The 21,509-nt window shown below is 45.6% G+C and overlaps 1 protein-coding gene across 3 annotated transcripts in view; it reads right to left on the reverse strand.

Annotated features, from left to right (window-relative positions):
- The window catches only part of GALNT7 (polypeptide N-acetylgalactosaminyltransferase 7), a 117,910-nt gene that overhangs the window by 56,459 nt on the left and 39,942 nt on the right, over window positions 1–21,509 (reverse strand). For all 3 annotated transcript variants that reach the window (XM_082656359.1, XM_082656358.1, XM_082656357.1), the window contains exon 2: window positions 3,342–3,802. In XM_082656359.1, the coding sequence (XP_082512485.1) occupies window positions 3,342–3,802 (461 nt within the window). The remainder of the gene's footprint in view (window positions 1–3,341; window positions 3,803–21,509) is intronic.

Below are 21,509 nucleotides of genomic sequence, written 5' to 3' on the forward strand. Positions count from 1 at the left end.
GAAGGAAGGTGACGGGTTGGGGGGCAATGCAGTTAGGAAAGACAGCGAAAGGCAGGAAGAAAGACGACTGTAGGAGAGCAAGACCCAGAGAGATGGGAGCTTCAGAGGCGCCTGGCGTGTCTGAAATCATCAAAGGGGACGAAGGCTTTGCCATCAAGGGAGGTGCGAGGAGATGCAAGATGATGCAGACACGGCGGTGTGGGGGGAATCCACATTTTCCAAAAAGCAACAGAGGACCTCAAAGCTGCATAGTTACAGAAACATTCAAGGGTAGACAAACTGTGACCTGAAGAAAGTGCCACAGCAATTAAGAAAGAAACAGCCACTAATACTTAAGTTTCTAACCCCCAGGCGTGTGGTACGACTTTTAGTCTATTATGTCCTTTAATCCCAATGCCAATCCAGGGGGTAGGCATTGGTAGACCCACGTGATGGATCAGGTAACTGATAGGGAGGGTAAGGAGCTGGTCTGAGATCTCGCGTCTGGTAATGGAGCCAAGGTCTGATCCCAGCGGACTCCTTCATTCACTCCTTCATTCACTCACTCATTCATTCACTCTCTCAACAGATGTTCACCACTGGACACGGCCAAGCTCCTGGGTGTCACTTACTGGAAGTAGCTGGTGAAGAAAACAGACAAATTCCTTGCTCTCGGGACCTTATCATCTAGTAAGAAAGACAGTCAATAGCTAAATTAACCAATGTCTAATTATAAAATTTGAGAGATACTAGGAATGAAACGGCCAGAGAGGAGTAATGGAAAATAAAGCAGGCCAGAGAGTCTGACGGAGCCTGAGGGTTGGGAAGGGGCCACAGAGGAAGGAAAAAGCCCACAGAGGTGAGGGAGCTCGGGGGGGGGGGGGGACGTGCAAACGCCCTCCCGCAGGAGAAGACGCACGGCCAGAGCGAGGTGGGCAGGCCCGGAACGTTTTATTCTAGGTGCTCTGGGAAGGCAAAGAATGATGTTACCCGGGCTAGGTGTGAACAGGCAGGAGGCGCTGGCGGGGTTCTAGGAGTGATGACAGTGGCGTGGCCGTGGCTGGTGACAGGGGAGGTGGAAGGGTGGACTGGAGACGGAGCGTGGTGGCAGGAAGAAGAGGCCTGGGGGACAGAAGGGATGTGAGGGGTGCAGGAGGGGGAGCCACCGAGAACCACGCTAGTCCTGGGCGCTGCCCTACCGTATATGCATGTATGCCTTTGATCTTCTTGGCATGCTTCTTTCTTCCTTTTTTAAAATTATAGTTGATTTACAATGTTTCAGGTGTACAGCAAAGTGATTCACTCACATATGTACATATATATATACATATGAATATATCTATTCTTTTTCAGATTCTCTTCCATTATAGGGTATTTCAAGATACTGAGTATAGTTCCCTGTGCTATACAGTATGTCCTTGTTGGTTTTCTATTGATATCCTACATCTTAGCACATTTCTTATACCGAAGAGTGAGCTAGATTTTAAACTGATTTTCAAACTGGTGTTTTACTTGTGTATCTTTTATATTTAATTCATGTGCTAAAATCTCCATTTCCACACTGAGCTCACCCTAGGATGGCCACCCTGCCCTGGTCCACACTGTCCACGAAAGGATGGGGCAGAGCAGGGAGAAGTCCTTTCTAACCGGGCCACCTGGGGTAGGACCACAGCTCTGCCATTTCTCTGGGCAGATACAGAGACGTCACAGCGCTAAGCCTCAGACTTCACATTCACACGTGGCAACTCTCTCACAGTTTGCTTGTGAGAATCAAATAAGATCACTTGCAGGAAGTCCTGGCCTGTAGCAGGAAGTCAGTGTTAGACTCTCCCCTTCCTTTCCTTCCCCATAATGGTAAGGAGAAGGCCATCAAGAGGTCCTCCGAGAACCCCCCCCCCCCCCGTGACAGACGCACGGTCTGAGACTGTCTCGGGTAACTGGGATGCACTCCAGGGAGGACTGCAGATCCCGTGTGGGGTCCTGAAGTGTCCATGCACGGCAATGCTCGCTCTATAACAACGACCTCAGCCCCTGCCTAGGGGGGCTGCCAGATAAAATACAGGATGCACGGTTAATTTGGCTTTCAGATAAACCACAAGTATTTTTAATGTATAAGTATATTCCAAACACTACTTGGGACATACTTATACTAAACATTTTCCATTGTTTAACTGAAAGTAAATTTGACTGAGCATCTGCTATTTTTTTTTTCTTTCTAAATATGGCAAATCTGCGCCAGGCAAATCTCTGCATTGATCAGGAATAACTGCTCCCACACTCTCCCTTCACAGTCCCCCGAGATGCTCCAATTCTTCTCTGTACTAGAGGTTATGTCCCTCACCACCCTGGTTCTCTACTGCTTCTCTTTCTTTCTTCTCTGCATATTTCATGCACCCCCCTCTCACTCCTATCATATCAATATAGGGAGGTCCAAAGTCTCTGGAGTAGCCCTCTGGTAGGTCCGGAATTTGACTGCAGGGTCATAAAGGATGCTGCTGTGGGGACCGTGTGTGTGTGCGTGCGCCTGCTGTGTCCACTTCTTAAAACGAGGACTGTGTTAACCACGCATCACAGGGAATACATCTGGAAAGTTTTGTAGTAGCAGTGAATTAAACTTGCATCCACACCACGGAAGCTAATGGAAGCTGCTTAGACCCTCTGAGTAGAATCAGCTAGTGAATAAACTGAAGGAGAAAGAGCTTTGAGTTCATTCAATAATCACCACTATCGAAAGTCAAGAGTTGGAAACCCTTTGTTTTAAATCACACTACAGGAAAAGCACTTGAACGTGAGGGCTACGGTTTCATCTGTCTGAAGGCGCCTTTTATACAGTACATACTCGGGAGCTTCCGTTCCCAGTTTCAGTGCTGAGGGTAAGAACGGAAGAGGGCAAACAACCGGTTAGTTCCAGAGGCATCCCGAGAAGCATTCCTGTTTACCGTCCCACAGCAAGACAAGGAGCTTTGTCCAGAAGGAGAAACAACACACAGAGAGAGACAGCTCTGTTATTTGCACATTGTCAGGTGAACTTAAAGCACCTCCTATCAAGAGTTACTTCACAGCCTGGTACAAGCTCGTTTTCTCTCTGTGGACTGGGAACAGAAAGTTCAGACCGGTGCCCGTCCGGGGACAACACTTTGAGCAGCAGTGGTAGAGGAGACCCCAGAATTTTATATGCCACACCCTCAGTAAAACAACACAAATGGGGAGATCTCCCCCTTCTGGCCACTTCGTGGACCAAAGACCCTCTTATTCCCTTTCAGTGAAGGCACAAAATATGTTTTGCACTCTAACCATCTAAGTAAGTCTAGGTATCTATGGAAACGCGCGCCCAGGTCAGAAAGGGGAGGGGTTGTGCTTACTCTTCTTGTCGTAAGTCACTGACGCTGCGGTCCAGGGAGATCATGTCACTCGCCACCATGTTAAATCCAAACTCTTTAATGCTGGCTTGAACTGCATGTTTGAATTCTGGTCCCAAAACCAACGGCTTGGCTTTCTCTCCAGGGCCACCAACCACTCCGTGAGGCTCGGGCTCTTTGGGTTCAAAGTTACCGAGGACCCCTGGGCGGAGCACAGGATCACGGTACGTGAAAGTCTGAGGCTTAAATGTGAGATACTGCCTCTGCATTATGTCTTTCTGGTTATCTCCTCCAGCATGGCGCTCTTGTTCATGTTTGGCCTTGTTTTTTCTTCTAATAGACTCTAAGTCCACTTCTACTCCTTCAACATGAGGCCAGGGCACCACGGGTTTGAATCTGTCATCCCCAGGAGCTAGTCCATTGCCCCCTCGGTCAGGCATGGGGTTATTAACAGCTCTGTCTTCCTACACAAAAGGGAGGGGGATATACAGTGAGTACATGAAGGCAACCACAACAGAGTTTATGACACCAATTTTCATGTTTTCAAAATAGCTGAGGCAACAATCAAATGGTCTGAAATATGAAACAGAAGCAGGCCATGAATCAGGGCCCCCATTAGAAGGTACCTTTCCCAGGGGGAGCCAAGAAGAGACTATTTCCTTGCCTAACCGTTCCAAGACAAAGAGGTGGATGCATTTTTTTACTTCTCCCCTTATAAACACGACTCTATCAAAGACCCCTTAATAAAGCATATTGCTGTTTTCTTTCTTTTTCCCTATTTTTTTGGCTACGCTGTGCAGCATGTTGGATCTTAGTTCCCCCACCAGGGATCGAACCCATGGCCCTTGCAGTTGGAACCACGGAGTCTTAACCACTGGACCGCCAGGGAAGTCCCAAAGCACACTGTCACAGGTCAGAGCAAGGAGGTTCTAGGACCTGTGACTAAAGGAGGCACTTAACAGGTCCTGTTGTACAGTGTGGTTTTCCCAGTTATCTGGTGTACGAGGAATATGATGTTTTGTCGGTCACACAGCCACATGGTGGCCGTGCTGTTAGGCATCGCCCACCCCGAGGCTGGCTTCGTGCTCCAAATGCCAGAGGAACAGGGCTGGGATTTGCACTCAACAGCCCCCATTAGGTATTTCCTGCTCAGTGAAAGTTTAGCTGAGTTCCAAACTATATTAAAAAAAAAAAAAAAAAAGCCCTAGTGACTGTAACTGAGTCAGCTGGGGCTTTTAAACCACACCCAGTACCTAAGTTGGCCACGTTCCAGAAGCATCCCAAGGAAACACAGACGCTGTGTGTACAGGTATTCTGGGAGGGGTGTCTCCCTTTCCTCACCCCCTGCACATATCTTCCCGTCAGAAGTCCTGAGTGCACGGTGTCCCTGGTGGCGCAGTGGTTGAGAGTCCGCCTGCCAATGCAGGGGACACGGGTTCGAGCCCTGGCCCGGGAAGATCCCACATGCCAGGGAGCAACGAAGCCTGTGTGCCACAACTACTGAGCCCACATGCCATGACTACTGAGCCTGCGCTCCAGAGCCTGCGAGCCACAACTACTGAAGCCCGTGTGCCGCAACTACTGAGCCCGCGGGCCACAACTACTGAAGTCCGCGCGCCTAGAGCCCGTGCTCCGCAACAACAGAAGCCACCACAATGAGAAGTCTGCGCACGGCAACAAAGAGCGGGGCCCCCCCCACCCCCGCTCGCTGAAACTAGAGAAAGCCCACGCACAGCAACAAAGACCCAACGCAGCCGAAAATAAATACATAAATAAACAAACATTAAAAAAAAAGAAATTCTGAGTGCTTTTGCTTCTGGGGTGTCACATGTGAAGTTTTTCCTGAATCCATGCACAGAGCCTTGTTTCTCAAGGTCAGCATCACCTCCGTGGCTTTAAGTATACTGACGTCTGCGTCCCACCCCTCAGACACTGTGATTTAATTGGTTGGGGCATCAGAATTTTAAAAGCTCCCCAGGTGATTTCAATATACATCAAGCTTGCGCTCCTCTGGCTTAAAGGGAGCACCTCCAGCTATAACCAGCAGAGGTCGATAGAGAATGTGTGCAGCTGGGCTGGAGCGAGGTGAAGAGGTCAGAACCGGAACCGCAGACGGCCGGCTGGTCTGCCACCCACCTCATGCCAAGATCCCCTGGTTCCTTAAGAGATTCATGAAAGAATTAGTACCCCCCTCCCACTGACATGTTTCTACAGTGTTAGAGCTGTCTTGAAAAATGAAGTTAAAAACTTTAAAGAGTACAGAAGTGAGGCTCCAGGTGTGATGCTGATATGCAGGTTGCCGTCTACCAGTAGTTTATCTAGAGACAACGGTCTCTTTGGAAAGTCAGCTAATTCAAATGTGAATTTAGTCGATGATGAAGTTTTGGTAACGCCTAGCTAAGGATTGACTTGAGAGAGTTCAAAAAGGAATTTAACAAGTTTATCTCTTTGTTTAGGTAACACTATAAGCATGTGATACAAAATTCAAAGGATCGCAAAGGGCATACAGTGAAAGGCAAGTTTTCCTACCTTCCCTTCCGCAGAGGTGCTCACAGCCAGCACTTCCTTGTGAATCTTCCTAGAGATATTACATGCAGATATGAACACACATGTGTGTGTATGACAAGAATTTTTTTCTGAACGTGGGACACAGATTTTAATTGACCGATTAATTTTAAAAGGAACCGTAAGACGTTACAACCAGTTCAAAGGTGAATCCAAAGAACAAATACATAAATATCAAGAATACTGCAAAGAATTTACAAATAGAGGCAAAACTGGTAAAACTGGTCAATATCCAGAGAGCAGTAACCGACTGCATTCCACAGTACATGACTGCCATTTCAATGGACAAGACGTCTGTGCATTACTAGCAGATTTCTATCATTTACAGGACGGTAAAACAGCTCAGAGATAATGAAAGGGTGAGATAACATAGAAAGCCGAGTTAGATAATGCACCCCATAATCTTTTTGGTCCATTTCAAAGCTTCTCCACGATTTTCCTCCTGTAGCACAAAACAACATAAGATGCAGCACTTCGCCTAACCATCTAATGTGATGCCTGTCCAGGTACAGGTGGATAAGGCTTCTGGATCAGGTTTCTGACCACCGCACACCTGAGTCGAGTAGTAGGGACGTAGCTGAAGCCTAACCTGTGAGCTCTAAGGGTCAGAGTAGGGCTAGTCTGGAGGCAGGAAGCAGCCTTGCCCGAGATCCGTGTCCTGAAGCACTGAGGGTTCTCTCTGGTGGGAATTAACCCATCCTGAGGAGAGGAAGCCAAGCACGCCTCTGTCACAAAGAGGCAGGCGCGGAAGCTGGGGGTGATTCCGGTGATGGGAAAGTGTCCTTTTCTCCACTTATCTCCTGGCTCTTTCCAAAATTATACTATACAACCACAGTGTTGTAATAAACAAATTAAAATAGAGAGGTCATTATAAAACTCTCAGATACTGGACTCAAGTCGTTGATGTTGAACAAAGTACCCCACAAAAAAGGAGGAAGACATGGTCCCCCCACTTCAACTTTCCACATCAAGACTCCAGTGAACCAGTAACGGGGTAGGTAAAGAATGAGGGGAGGGGAAAAGGGACAGAAAAGTACACTGAACAGGTCACTGAAGGTCAACAGAGCATCCTCTGTAGTGCCTAACATTCCACTGGGGGAAAATGGCTTACTGGAAGAATGCGCAACATGAGAGCACGTGAAATCAGGTACCCGAATTGTGAGAGACGTGCTGTGGTTTAGGTGCGTGGGGTCTGATGTGAGACTCGCAAACTTGAACGTTTCTCAGACTCCCCCACCTCAACAAGAGAACGTTTAATGGATTCGAACTTCGTGCTCATCTTCCTCCAAAAATTGTTTCGATCTTCCCTTCGTGTAACCTTTGACTCTTTTTGGCCGCCAGGCTCGTGCGATCTTGTTTCCAGACCAGGGACCGAACCCAGGCCCTCAGCAGTGAGAGCTCAGAGTCCTAACCACTGGACCACCCGGGAGTCCCCTAACCTTTGCTTCTTGGTGTTCTCTGTAGATCTGTTAGGGGCCTGCCTGTCACTCCTACTCACTCTGGCGTCTCCTCTCCCGAGCGAGGTGCAGGTTCATTTGATCTTTCCTACCCCCGTTTCCTCAGCCCACATCTCACTTCTCATCTCCGGGCCCACAGTCAACTGCTTCCTCAACATTTCTGCTTGAATCAAACTGGCACCTAAACTGAAAAGACCCCAGAATGAACTTCCCATTCACCCCACGTCACACACCCGTTTCCATTACTGTCCTCCCCACCTCGGGGACGGGAGCCGCTGCCCACTCGACCGATCAAACACCAGTCCTACGTTGCATCCCCAGCCGCTTGTTCTGACGGCCTACCAATCCCTGACTCCTGTCAACCCTACTGCCTTGTGTAGCTCCTGAGCCCGGCCACTTTCTCCATACCCTCACTGCCGTGAAATAAGCTTCGTATTCTACGGCAAGACAAGAAAAATTTCAACACAGAAGTTCTTCTCTGCCCCTTGGCCTCCTCTCTCCCCCACTGTGCACTGTGTGTCTGCATTATACATCAACCCAACCCCCCATCGGCAGAAACACCTGCTCGGCCATCAGGAGCGACTTTCTCCCAGCATCAACAAGACAACTGCTTAAAAGACAACCTTCCGTCTTGAGCTTGTAAGGGCTCACGTGACCCACCACGATGCCACTTAGATCTGGATCATGTAAACTGTCAATGATACGGCATTGGACGTAGCGCCCTCTGTCTCAAAAAACTTATATACCTGTGCCCGGACTCCTAACAGGCAGAACAGTTCTCAGAGCTTTCTGAGATGCTCTTCCTGGGTTATAATCCTCAAATTTGGCTCAAAAAATTTTTTCCATTTCTTTCGTAGATTGATTAATTTTTCTGCCAACACTGCCAAGGCCACTCTGCCCTCTTAACAGGATGACTAGAACAGGAAGAACAGTGACGACTGCAAACACTGTGTTCTAAGTGCTTCACGCATATTAACCTATTCAACGCCAAGAGTTAGGTTCTGTGATTACCACCCCCATTGTACAGACGGAAGAGCCAAAAGAGAAGTGACCTAATGTCGGGATCAGTACAAGGCAAGGCTGGAACGTGCATCCGGGCAGAGCCCGTGCGCCTGAACCCCGGGCATTAGTGCTTCTCCCTCCAACGCGTGCACTCGCTGTCTCTCGTCATTACTGTTCTGCACAGCAGCCGGTGTGACTTCCCTGAAATTCAAGTATGAACACGTCCCTTCCCCTGCTTCCAGGCTCCACGCCGGCCCCCTTCCCTCAGGAGAGCAGACACTCTTCCCAGAGCTTTTCCGGCTCCAGCCTGCACTCATCTCTCCACCTCACCCCCTGCGGCAGGAGCAGGAAACACTCCAGGCTTTTTAGACCTCAGGGTCTCTGCCGCAGTTACTCAAGATGCCATTATAGTGCCCAGAGCAGCCAGACGGTACGTAACCGAATGGGTACAGCTGTGTTCCCACAAAACCTTGTTTACAAAGACAGGCTAATGGGGATGGATTTGCCCCCAATCCCTGCACTAGACTGGAAGTTCCGTGGAAGGGGAGGGACCACGTCCATGGGATGCACCACTGCACCCCAATGCACGCAATCCTAAGTATTTACTGAATAAATGCATGAATCCTACAATATCTGCCTGACTTATGAGAGAGAGTCTGAGAGGGAAAGGGAGAACACGGACAGGCAAAGAGGGGCTTGATCAGACAGAAGCTTCCTAGCGATACTTTATATTCTCTGAAGAGAGGAGGACCTAACTTTATATTCTGTGCACAGTGCTGTATTCTTAATAACGCTGTATAACAGACACCAGAAAAATTGAATTTGCTCACTTCTCAAAGCCTCCATGTCATTAAATCTGAAGGCAAAACCAAATACGAGAATTGTCTGCCTAACCCCAAGTCAATTAAGAATCATCACGTCAAATCGTCATGTTACATGATTCAAAGGATGACTGTAAAGTAGTACAACACTCAACTCCCCGGAGAGGGAGAACTACAGGCTCCTTCTGCCTGGGAGGGAATGAGAGTCAGCAGTTGCCTTTGTGATTTGCTGGTGTTCAGATACCTTCATAAGCACGAGCTGATTTCCTTAACAGTCAAAATCAATGGATCACTATTGATGATTGGAAATGGAAAACAGAATCGGGAGATAATCTTCTAAGATCAGTATGTCTGTAAAGGTGGAAATGTACTGAAAAACAGAATCACGAATCACCAGATGGAAATACGGGGTTAACAGGAATCAGGTCAGACTACTCACTTTCCATCTTACAATTCACCAAGCTCCCCCTTGACCCCAAATCGCCCTTACGCACGATATCTTTCCAGGATGGTCATGCCTCGGTAGAAATGATATGAATACAAAGGAATTTAGAGCAAAGGAAAGTAACACAGCCTTGGATCTGAAATTCGAGGTGAGCCTAGAAAGCTAAGCTCATAATGAGGAGCTTCTGCAGCCACCAGATCTCTTGAGAAATCAGCTCTGCTTTGGGACGTGGCCGCCACTAACAACTGCTCGCGATTTGGCTGTCATTCTGCCTGAGCCACAGAGTTTACAACATAACAGGTCAAATTGAATTCTACAGTTTAAAGACCCTCTTGATAAATTAGAAAAATCCGATCTGCATCCCTTCTCCAGCTGCACTCACTCACCTAGGAGGAGCAGAAGACAGCAGGGAGGGAGGGATGAGAAGAGTCAACGAAGTTCAGAAGAAACGGGGTGAGCCTGTGGGCGGGGTGTCCCCAGACTCTCCCCAGCGTGCGGCAGGATGTAGGCATGGGTGGGGTGCTCCAGCCTCAGCACCCGGTTTCTCTCTGGTTACCACGGCTGGATTCTGAGCTGGCCCAGCCCCTGCTGACATCCTGTGCTCAGGAAGACCACCCACTCTGGCTCCTTTCAGAGGCCTGAGAGTTGACCGCACTGCCCTGGGCGTCGGTGGCCCTTCTGGGGCATGGTGGGTGGGGTGGAGGGGAGTGTCAAGTAATCTGTCTGCTTCATCAGGGCTTGAAATGGATACACTCAAGATGAAACAGAGGACTCACCAATCCTTGAATACGTAGGATGTCCTCCCTTATGGAAAAGGACCCTATTCAAGTACATTTGAAGACCAATGGCAATGTCTCTGTTAGCAGTTACGGCAGAACTGGAACTGGAGGAGGGTCTGGCTTATCAGTGAGAAAAAGCATTACATTCCGACAGAATGACTATCTGCCCTAAGAAACGGACTGACTCAGTAGGGATGCCAAGCACCAGGCCAGGATATAAACCAAAAGGGAACAGCACGGAGAAGGCAGCACAGCTGACATCACAGTAACTGCTCCACCAAGAGGAACTCAGGTCAGCAGCCCTAACACCACAGGCTAGACCTGGGCAGGTAACCACCAGTCACAGGCCACTACACAGTAAGCCAGGGGGACCGAGACTTACTCTAGGGACAGTGCATCCCTGGACTGTCTGGAGCTCCTGTTACATTGGAGCTGCTAACATTGGCAGCCAGTCACCAATGGGAAAGGCAGTGCTGCACTTTAACCACCTACCAGGTTCAGAGTCAATTAAATGCCACTCCTCCTTAGTCAAATGAGCAGTATATGATATGCAGTATATAATACAGATCTGTCCTGTAGTTTGTAAATTAATAGGTGTCCTCTGGACTTCCTGGTGGTCCAGTGGTGAAGAATCCACCTTCCAATGCAGGGGGACGTGGGTTGGATCCCTGGTCGGGGAACTAAGATCCCACATGCCACAGGGCAACTAAGCCCGCACACCACAAATACCGAGCCTGCGCACCAAAACTAGAGAGCCCGCGTGGTGCCGCAACGAAGAGCTCACGTGCCCTGGAGCCCGCGTGACACAACTACAGAGAGAGAACCGCAGGCCACAACTGGAGAGAAGCCCACGCACCTCAATGAAGAACCCGCGCGCTGCAATTAAAGATCCTGCATGCTGCAACGAAGACCCCCCCCCAGCCCGCCTGTCATAATTAAGACCCCATGCAGCCAAAAAAATAAATAAATGAAAAAAAATATTTAAAAATATAGGTGTCCTCCTAAAAAGTGGCTCTATGACATTTTTGAACATTTACTCATGTTAATAAAGGGAGATTTCCGTTGTAAAAGTGCCTCCTGATAAATCTCATGGTTGTGCGGCTAGTCGAGATCTGTAGATTTGTATTTTTGTGCATATCACATGGTATTCTTAAAAGAAGTGTCCATCTGCACTGGCACAATGATTTTCTGAAGACAAATTTGCGATCTGCCTGACTTGTATAATGAGAAACTTTCAGTTTGTATGTAAAATACTACACAGTCAGTAGAAAAGTATCAACTATTTTGGGGCAACCAACTATGTGAGCTATTGAAGACAGCCCCGTGAAGGTTATCTAAAATTAGCTACATTTTCTGATGCCTGGAGCCGGCTCTCAGTTGATGCTGTCTAGCATCCTTTAGTCCACTCCCTCTGGAGGCTGCAGGTTCCCTTTTTAAGCAGAAGGCAAAGGCAGGCACTTCATCCCAGCTGTTTCTAATCCACTCAAGGCTTTTCCTCCAGGTCAATGATGAAATCTGGATGCTGAGAGTGGGAAACACTGACCCCTTCCAGCCTTTAACATTATCCAAGAAACAAAACAAGAGTTAAGTAGCTTTCTCCCCACCACTATGTATAAAAACATTGCCACGTCAGTTTCATTATGTTCCACCTTTGGATAATAATTATGCACTGACAGTATCCCAAGTTATAAATTAGCCGGTGTCCAATTTCCATCGTTTTCTCTGGTTCAAGTAAATACTTCAGTACGTTTCTAATATTTAACATCACTCATACCATTGGACACTGTATGTGGGTACACTTTTCTTCTTGTGTTTGTGGGCGCACCTCTTCATTCAGGGTTTAGGAACATCACTCTTTAACTAGAAATATTACCTTTATCTCACCAGAACCCAAACTTAATGGACAAGTAAGAATTTCGTTATAGGACATACATTTATTTAAACTGTTTCACAGATGAGAGAGGCAATACTAAAAAGAAAGACTTCTGAAATATTAAAAAAATTCTAATTTTTAAGTTTGATCTCTTTCAACTCTAGATTACTCCAGTGATTAGGTATAGTTTAAAAGCGGTTGACAGTGATATTAGTAAGCGTGGGTAACAAAATCCATCACGTTTCCTCAGAAGCATATGGTACACTTTAAAACAAAACTTAGTTTAACAAAACTAAAATAAGTGATCAAATTGGTTAAAATTATGGTAAAATTTACTTTTTAATAACCATGTCAATGCACTGCATTTTTTAAAAGGTATCAGGGTAAACTGCAAATCAGGGTAAATTCCTTAGTAATAAAAACTTTCCATTTTCAACATATAAATTCAAATTACAACTGGAAAAAGGGAGATTTCACACAAGATCCTTCTCTGCATTAACACTATAATCTCTAATGTTCTATTTTGTAAATGTGAAATTATCATTAAGCACCAGCTGTTCAAGCCAGCAGGTCCGAACGCCCCCCGGGCCCCCATTCTCCCAGGTCCCGAATATTTCTAACACTGTTCTTCCCAAATTGCCTTAGGATCTGTTCACATGTTTCTCCCCAGTCAGACGAGGGCTCTCGGAGGACGGTTATCTGTGTGTAGACAGTAGGTACTCAATGCGTGCTTCTTCATGGACTGAGCAAATGGGGAACATCTAGCTGGGGGGGGGGGTCACATCACCTGTTTATCTGCTGGAATATAAACTGACTTTGAATCCACTGTCTTATGCCACTGCTGGACTTGGTTTAAGTTAGCATTTTGAGAATCCAAATGAGATAACTGAAAACATTACTTTCCCTACAAATCTAAAATTTGAATAATCCTTTTTTTAGTTTCTCTTCTTCAGATCTGAATAAATCATGTCTGCAAGTGAAATTTGTTATTTCATGGAAAATGAGTACTTCATTTAAACACAACAAAGTAAACCTGCTGGTGTTAGTCTGAGCCTCTAGTCCAATTTATCTTGCCAATGGTCTCCTGCTAAATTTGGTCCTTGTTTTTAAAATAGAAATAAGCTAGAGATTCTAAATCAGGTCAGAAAACGACCAGATAGTACTCAAGAGGGAATACATTAAAAGAAGAAATGGGCAGATAAAGGACCAAAATATAGGTTAATGTCTACAAATAGGAAAATAACAAACTGGTTATCCTTTTACAAAAAACTTTTATTTCGGGCTTCCCTAGGGGCGCAGCGGTTGAGAGTCCGCCTGCCGATGCAGGGGACACGGGTTCGTGCCCCGGTCCGGGAGGGTCCCACATGCCGCGGAGCCGCTGGGCCCGTGAGCCATGGCCGCTGAGCTTGCGCGTCTGGAGCCTGTGCTCCGCAGCGGGAGAGGCCACAGCAGTGAGAGGTCCGCGTACCGAAAAAAACAAAACAAAAGACTTTTATTTCTGAGACTGTTTAATGGCCCAGATCAAAGTTATTATCATAGACAACTAACCAAGAGGTCTATGAAACATGCAATGTGAACACCTTGACGAAATCCAAATAACTTTTATTTTTCATGCCTTAGCTCATTAACGGAGTCATATACCTACTTTACAGGTTTAAAACAATATTTATTATTGTGAATATTTAGTATTAAATCTCTAGCTGATTCGAACTGAATTTTAAGAATCAAACATAGGTACTAAACAATTGATCAATAAATCGGGACTTCCTACGTGGTCCAGTGTTTAAGACTCTGTGCTCCCAATGCAGGGGGCATGGGTTTGATCCCTGGTTGGGGAACTAAGATCCCGCACGGCGCGGCCAAAACAAACAAAAAACCAAAATCAATAAAGCATTTTGTAGTAGATTTCAAAAGGTGACGAAGCTATATTTGCCAAAGTTTATGCCATCATTTCAGTGGTAACAGCACAGATGTCGAGACAGGGCTGTAAGAACGAGGCACATCAATGTCACTTAAAAGCCCCATCTCCCACAGGTAATGGAAGGTGGATTATAATACCTCTTAGAAATCATAAAAGGATATAGTGGGTAACTCTGTGTTTGGGAGCTAAGCAATTACTGAACTTTAAAAAGAAAGTTCCTAAGTGGTATTTTCATTCTAAAATTTCTTTTTAAATTGTCAACATTTCATAATAAATATCCTACCACATTATTCCTACAAAATGACCTGTCTAAAAATAAGAAAAGTATTGGGGAAAGAGTGAGGAGAAAAAGATGAAAGCAAAGCAAAGAGAGAAAGAAAGATGGTAGATTAAAATCTGTGAAGATTTTTAAACACATGAATAAGTTATGTATGCATATATATTATGTATGTGATGATGGAGAGTGGTAACACACATTTAAAAGCCGAACAGCTTAGTAGGATAAGATGCGAGAAATGAACCCTGCTGAACAGACCCTGTGAAGGAACCATCGCAGCGTTCTGTCAGGTGGAGACCGGAGGACCCACTGAGAGCTGAACTGGCAGAAGATGAGGCCCCGCCTGGCCCTCCTCTGCCCACCTGCCCACCCACATACTTTGGGACCTTCTCTCAACCTGGGCCAATCAACTCCACTTTCTTACCTAGAAGAGCTGACACGTGCTCCACTCTCTTTTCCAGATCACCTTTAAAATATTTTAGAAGAGCGAGCGCTACATCCGTCCCTGGGGACCATGCTGTTAAAACTTCTTTTTTCTTTTTTAAATCCAGGCACATGCTTATTTAATCCTATCCTTTGATTCTTGTTTCCAATATAACAATACACTTCATAATCTAATACCAGTCAATGCCAAACAGTTTAACTCTTAATTCTCCTTCACATCTGGTGATCCCAGTGAAAGCACTAATGATTTCCAAATCTTCCTGAAAACTTTCTTGGAAATTATGTCACCAAGAGGATCATCAATAATTCTTAGGATGTTAAGGAAAACATTTTACTAGGGGAGAGCAGAACGAGGTCAAACGTGGTATCTGTGTCAAGAGAGAACTACTGTAATACCCTTTTGAAAGCTGAGAAAGCAATGTCCTATTACCTCTCCAGGGGAGAAGTTCTAGAATGAACACAGCACTCCCACGTGAAGTGCTGCTACTTTGCAGAGGGAAATGCATCAAACAGCCTTTCCTCCAGGGCTTCCTTGCTTTGCCCCGAACACAAAAACAGCATAAAAGCATATAAAACAGCTCATAAAACAGCACGGCAATGTGGGGCTTTACCACACATACACTGTGATTGGTATAAAATAATCTTCTCTTGCAAATCTGAAAATAAAATCACCTCAGGAAAGAAAATACCTCAAGATTTTCAGGGCAGATGTATCATTTTAAAGCGTGGAGTAACATTTACTACATGTACTACCACGTAACATTTACTACCCTGTGGACAAGAAATCCATTTTGGGAGGGGTGACAAGGAATTGTAACTATGTGAGAAAGAAAAATACCCTCAAAGTAGATCAGGGTTATTCATGTAATAAACTTTCTGACCTTTTACCTTTCATCTACAACAGGCCTGCTCTCAAGAGGGAATGCTTATCCAGGGATCCTCTAGTTTATCATGAGCGGTATTTGGCATTCAGGTTAATATTTATATGTGTCATTAAAAGGTAAAAGAACTAAAAAAAAAAAAAAAAAAGAAAGGTAAAAGAACTGTCCTTCTAGTTATCCAAGTATTTATTATAGGTCTGCTACCCACCAGGCGCTCTCTGACGTGTTAGAAGGCGGCCCAGGCTTCTTCGCAGGGGAAGGGAAGCCGGAAGCAGCATGACCTGGGTTTGCAAACACTCCCCATCCCAGAAGCGGTGGGAAGGATTGCGAGATGGGAGGAAGAGTGGGGCCTGGCAGCCTTTCTAGACCGAGGCAAAGGCACCAAAGCATAAAAAACACAGGGACTCTTCAGTGAATGCAAATGGCCTGGTGTAAGGAGTGGAGAGGACCAGTGGGGAGGTGGCAGGAGAGATGCTGGCGGTGCCTCTTAAAGGCCAAGAGGTTCTGACAGCATCCTGTGGAACGCGGGCGCCTTGCGGGGAGCAGGCCGGCGCAGAGCTGAAATCTGGAGCGAGGACTCTGATGGAGCAGATGAATGCGGAGAGGGGGCCAGATGTTTTCAGAGTAGTAAGAAACCAGTTTAGAAATAAAATGCTGGGAAAAGCTATGCAGGAGAGAATTTCAAGAAAGGAGTCATCAACAGGGCCCAAAACTAGGCGTGTTGTTAAACTAACGAGAACCCCAAGGCCTGAGGGGTGGCTCAGCTCTGCAGCAGGACCCACTCACTGGCTTCAGGACACACGGTGACACCGGCCGAGGCCCAGGAGCCTGGGTCCCGAGGCCTCGGGGCTCCCATGGTATCTCCTCTCCACGCGCAGATGCAGAGAGCCCACTGTTTCGTCATCCCAGTGCTAGGGGCACGCTGTGGTCCTCGTGTTCTGCCCTACACATTCCTCTGAAGCGTCCGGCTGACGGGCTGTCGAGTACGTGCTGAGCCCCTACTCTCCCGGCCGTGGGGACACAGCGGTGCAAACGCACCCCTGCTACTGGGGAGCCCTCCGTCCAGGGGGAGACAGGCAAACAAGTCATCACACAGGTGAGGTGCCACGTGAGGGCTGGTCTAGCCGGGGAGGTTAGGGAAGGCTCCCTGCGAAGGAGGGCTTATGCAGGACGAGAGGTCGAGAGAGGAGGGGAGAGTCCTGCAGAGCCCCCCAGGGACTCACGTGGCTCCAGCACAAAGAGCGGGGGGGAGGGGGGGAGGAAGGGATGGTTACCCGTGTGCAGACGGTAGGTACCCAGTGCATCTTTCTAGAACACCGCACAAGCCATTTGAGCGACTTCTCGGCTCTGTGGGAAGCAGGGCCACAGCTGCTGGTGAGGAAGGGGAAGCACCTCGTCACCACGTGGAGAAGCCGGTCCGTCAGGGACGCTGCTCTGACACACCCCAGCCAGCCTCGGCCGGTCACACGCGAGCGCCACCAAGTCTGACAGCCCTTCGCGACGAAGGGAACGGAAGAATGCTGGCAAATTAATCTGCGTGGTACTTGGGACAGTCAAGTCTCTCCAGATACTTTGGTTTTATTTGCCAAAATCTTCTGATGGCCCTAAGTCATTCAGGTTAAAAGAAGGAAATTTCCTTCCTTTACTTGGTACTTCGAAGGTGAGCAAGACATTTATCTTGGTATCTACGAATGAAGGAAAGCAGGTAGGAGAGGAAGACAGCAGCCAAGTGTCAGACAAAGCACAGCCCAAAGCAGCAAAGTTCACACAGAGCCTCCAGAGGTTTAGAGTGAAAAAAAGGAATTAAAAAGAACCCACAGTGGTAAACCAATTTCTCACCCAAGTGCTTTATTGAAAGCTGATTTCCAAGGTGATGACCACAAAGATGACCACAGGGTGAGGAGGGGGCAGGGCCCTGTGACGAAACGAGCCCGTCTCCTGCCATCCTCGCCATCACCCTCGGAGCAGATGAGAAAACCAAGGCACAGGGTCTGAGGGGCTTGCTGAAAGCCACACACTCTGGGGGTGGCAGGGGCGGGACACAGACCCAGGGTCTCTGACGCCAGAGCCCACGTTCTGGACCACCTTACTCTCTCCCGGGAGGGAGGCAGCCACAAGTTTTTCATACCTTTTAACTATATAAATTGATAAATATCAAGATTTTTGAAATGCAAAAAGTAAAATACAGCCCTTAGAATCACTGTCAATTTCAGTAAATTCATTTCAGCAAAAACGTCCAGACTTCCCCAGCAGTCCAGGGGTCAGGACTCCAGGCTTTCACTGCTAAGGGTGCGAGTTCCATTCCTGGTCGGGGAACTAAGATCCCGCAGGCCACGCAGCACGGCCACACAAAAAATATTTCCTTTAGTTTCAAACCAATACAACGCTATTAACTAGGATTAGTAATAAATAGTTCAGACAGGGCTGTTTTCATAGAAGTAATCTTCTAGAAATCCAATTAATACTTCAAAAAGTAGTAGTAACTTGTGATGGGGCCCACTAGCCTAGGTGACTATCAGGCTGTAACCAAATGGAATATATACTCATCTCATGTGACTTTATTTCTACAGAGAAAAATATAAATTATTGTCAGTTGGTCACTGTGGCACACAGGACCTATTCTGATTTCACAGAAACACAGAATGGTTTTCAGAAATCTTCTATTTGTCTGCCACTGACAAATACGAAGTCAATACAATAAGGTTTTCAAATTGACACTGAGAAAGAGTTACAGCATTTCCACTGCCCGAGTCACCTTACTCCTGTTTTCCTGAAACAGAGCCTCGGTTTCGATCACATGGAGGTCTCACCAAGACCCTATTTTCACCAAATTTCTTGCACATCTACTTTGGGCAATGTGTGTTGCTAGCCTTCTAGAAAGCTAAAAGGCAGTGATGAACCTGAGAAACATAAAATCTCTTTTTATAAACATACATCAGTGGTTCTTAAACTTTTTAGGGTCACAAAGATCTCGCACCCTCTCCTCAGGAGAGAGAAAAAAAAAAAAAGAAGTACAAACATGGGCTTCCCTGGTGGTGCAGTGGTTGGGAGTCCATCTGCCGATGCAGGGGGCGCAGGTTCGTGCCCTGGTCCGGGAGGATCCCACATGCCGCGGAGCAGCTGGGCCCGTGAGCCATGGCCGCTGAGCCTGTGCGTCCGGAGCCTGTGCTCCGCAGCGGGAGAGGCCACGGCAGTGAGAGGCCCACGTACCGAAAAAAAAAAAAAAAAGTACAAACAGTGTGACTTTGGTAGACCTTTGTGTAGAACCATCTAAGCTGTATGTATCAAAATCCTTAAAAACATTCCCTCCTTCTGACTACAAAATTTCAGAAGTGGGATGTATTCTAGGGGCACAACTCTAATTACAGAAAGGATATTATGCATAAATGTTCAGTGCAACATATACTAGCAAATATACTGGAAACAAACAGAATGTCTATAATGAAGACTAGTCAAGAAAATGAATGCTGCACTTACACAACTGAACAGTACTTAACTATAAAAATGTTTAAGAAAAATAATTCTTGTGGAAAATCCTTATGATATAATGTTAGTTTTTTAAAACTAGGAGACATACATTGATTATGCATACTGCTTACACCATATGATCTCTTTTTACAAAAAGAAAAGCATAGAAATGACTAGAAGGAAAGAAAGTTAAAAGTAGTAGTTGCCTCTGGTGGTGAGATTGTAGATGATATATTTCTTATGCCTTGGTTTTCCTTAGTTCCTATATTGAACATATGTTAGCATAAAGTTTTTAAAAATTGTTAAGCTTCCTTTCAAACTTCTTTTAAAAATTATTTACTGACAAAAACTGCCTCATTAGAAAACAGTTCATATAATAACTTGAGATTTTTTTCCTATAAGGAGGCTGTATATCACAGTAAGCTCTAAAGTTTGTTGATTGCCAAAGAGGTTGCCATACATGATTTAGTGATAAAACAGAGAGAGAATACACAACAAGCAGAGCTGAGAGAAGGCTCAGAGAAATAATACTTATAACCACAAAAGGATTAAGCTCAAAGTTCACACACAGGGCACAGCTAGGAATATTCTTCATCTGAGGACACGACCAGACTTTAGGCAGCATTAAAACAAAAACAAAAAAACTCAGCTTTAGCAAATGTTTTAAAAAAGCACAAAAACCAGAATGTGGTGAACTCAATTATTAATCGGTCAATCATCAATTATCAATCACTTAAAAGTAAAGGAGAGAATTATGTCATATCTTCTAAAATGAGACAGTCATGAGGTGGCAGCCCATGTCCTGTACTGCACAGCACTTAATGTGAAGATGCTTTTTTTAAAAATAAGAACAAATAAATACTTCACTACACTTTGTTCTCTACTGATCTCTCCTACTTATACCTGCTCCCAGTTACATCATCTTAAGATACTTCTTTAAAGGGGAGTTAAATTTAAAAATTTAAATTAAAAAAATTAAAGAAGTTAAGAGTCTTTATCTTACTTTCTCTCCAAAGCAGTAGACACACATGATAAATTAGAAATAAGGAATTAAAAGTAGTTGGATTTTACATTAATTTTGATGTCATTTTTTATTATATTGTCTTTTAACCGCATACTAAAGTATATGACATACATATAATTTTAAGACACTTCATTTCCAGTTTAGAAAATATTATAAAGCAAAGAAATTACGTTGCTGGGTGTCAAAATTTTGTGTACTGAGAAATAAGATTAAGTTTTTAAAACTCTAGAACAAACATACGCTAAGTATGTACTTCAAGATCCTCCAATAGAAAAGGGAACACTCCTGCACTGTTGGTGGGAATGTGAATTGATGCAGCCACTATGGAGAACAGTATGGAGGTTCCTTAAAAAAGTAAGAATAGAACTACCAAATGACCCAGCAATCCCACTACTGGGCATATACCCTGAGAAAACCGTAATTCAGAAAGAGTCATGTACCATAATGTTCATTGCAGCACTTTTTACAATAGCCAGGACATGGAAGCAACCTAAGTGTCCATCGACAGATGAATGGATAAAGAAAATGTGGCACATTTATACAATGGAATATTACTCGGCCATAAAAAGGAACGAAACTGAGTTATTTGTAATGAGGTGGATGGATCTAGAGTCTGTCATACAAAGTGAAGTAAGTCGGAGAGAGAAAAACAAATACCGTATGCTAACACATACATATGGAATCTAAAAAACTGGTACTGATGAACCTAGGGGCAGGGCAGGAATAAAGATGCAGATGTAGAGAATGGACTTGAGGACATGAGGAGGGGGAAGGGTAAGCTGGGACGAAGTGAGAGAGTGGCATGGACATATATACACTACTAAACGTAAAACAGATAGCTAGTGGGAAGCAGCCGCATAGCACAGGGAGATCAGCTCTGTGCTTAGTGACCACCTAGAGGGGTGGGATAGGGAGGGTGGGAGGGAGACGCAAGAGGGAAGGGATATAGGGATATATGTATAGCTGATTCACTTTGTTATAAAGCAGAAACTAACACACCATTGTAAAGCAATTATACTCCAATGAAGATGTTAAAAAAATTCAAAAAAGAAGATCCTCCAATAAAAACAAAGACAGACATAGCCTCAAAGCAAGTGAACTTACAACACGCAGCCTGACCTAATTCAAAGGAAACCATCAGGCCTGTCCTTTGCTGAGAGCACTGAGTCCCCCAAATCAGGGAGAGAAACACCAGGGGGTCAGCGACACCCTAT

Source organism: Grampus griseus (genome assembly GCF_964374135.1).
Source record: "Grampus griseus genome assembly, chromosome: 6".
In the NCBI taxonomy this organism is placed as follows: domain Eukaryota; kingdom Metazoa; phylum Chordata; class Mammalia; order Artiodactyla; family Delphinidae; genus Grampus; species Grampus griseus.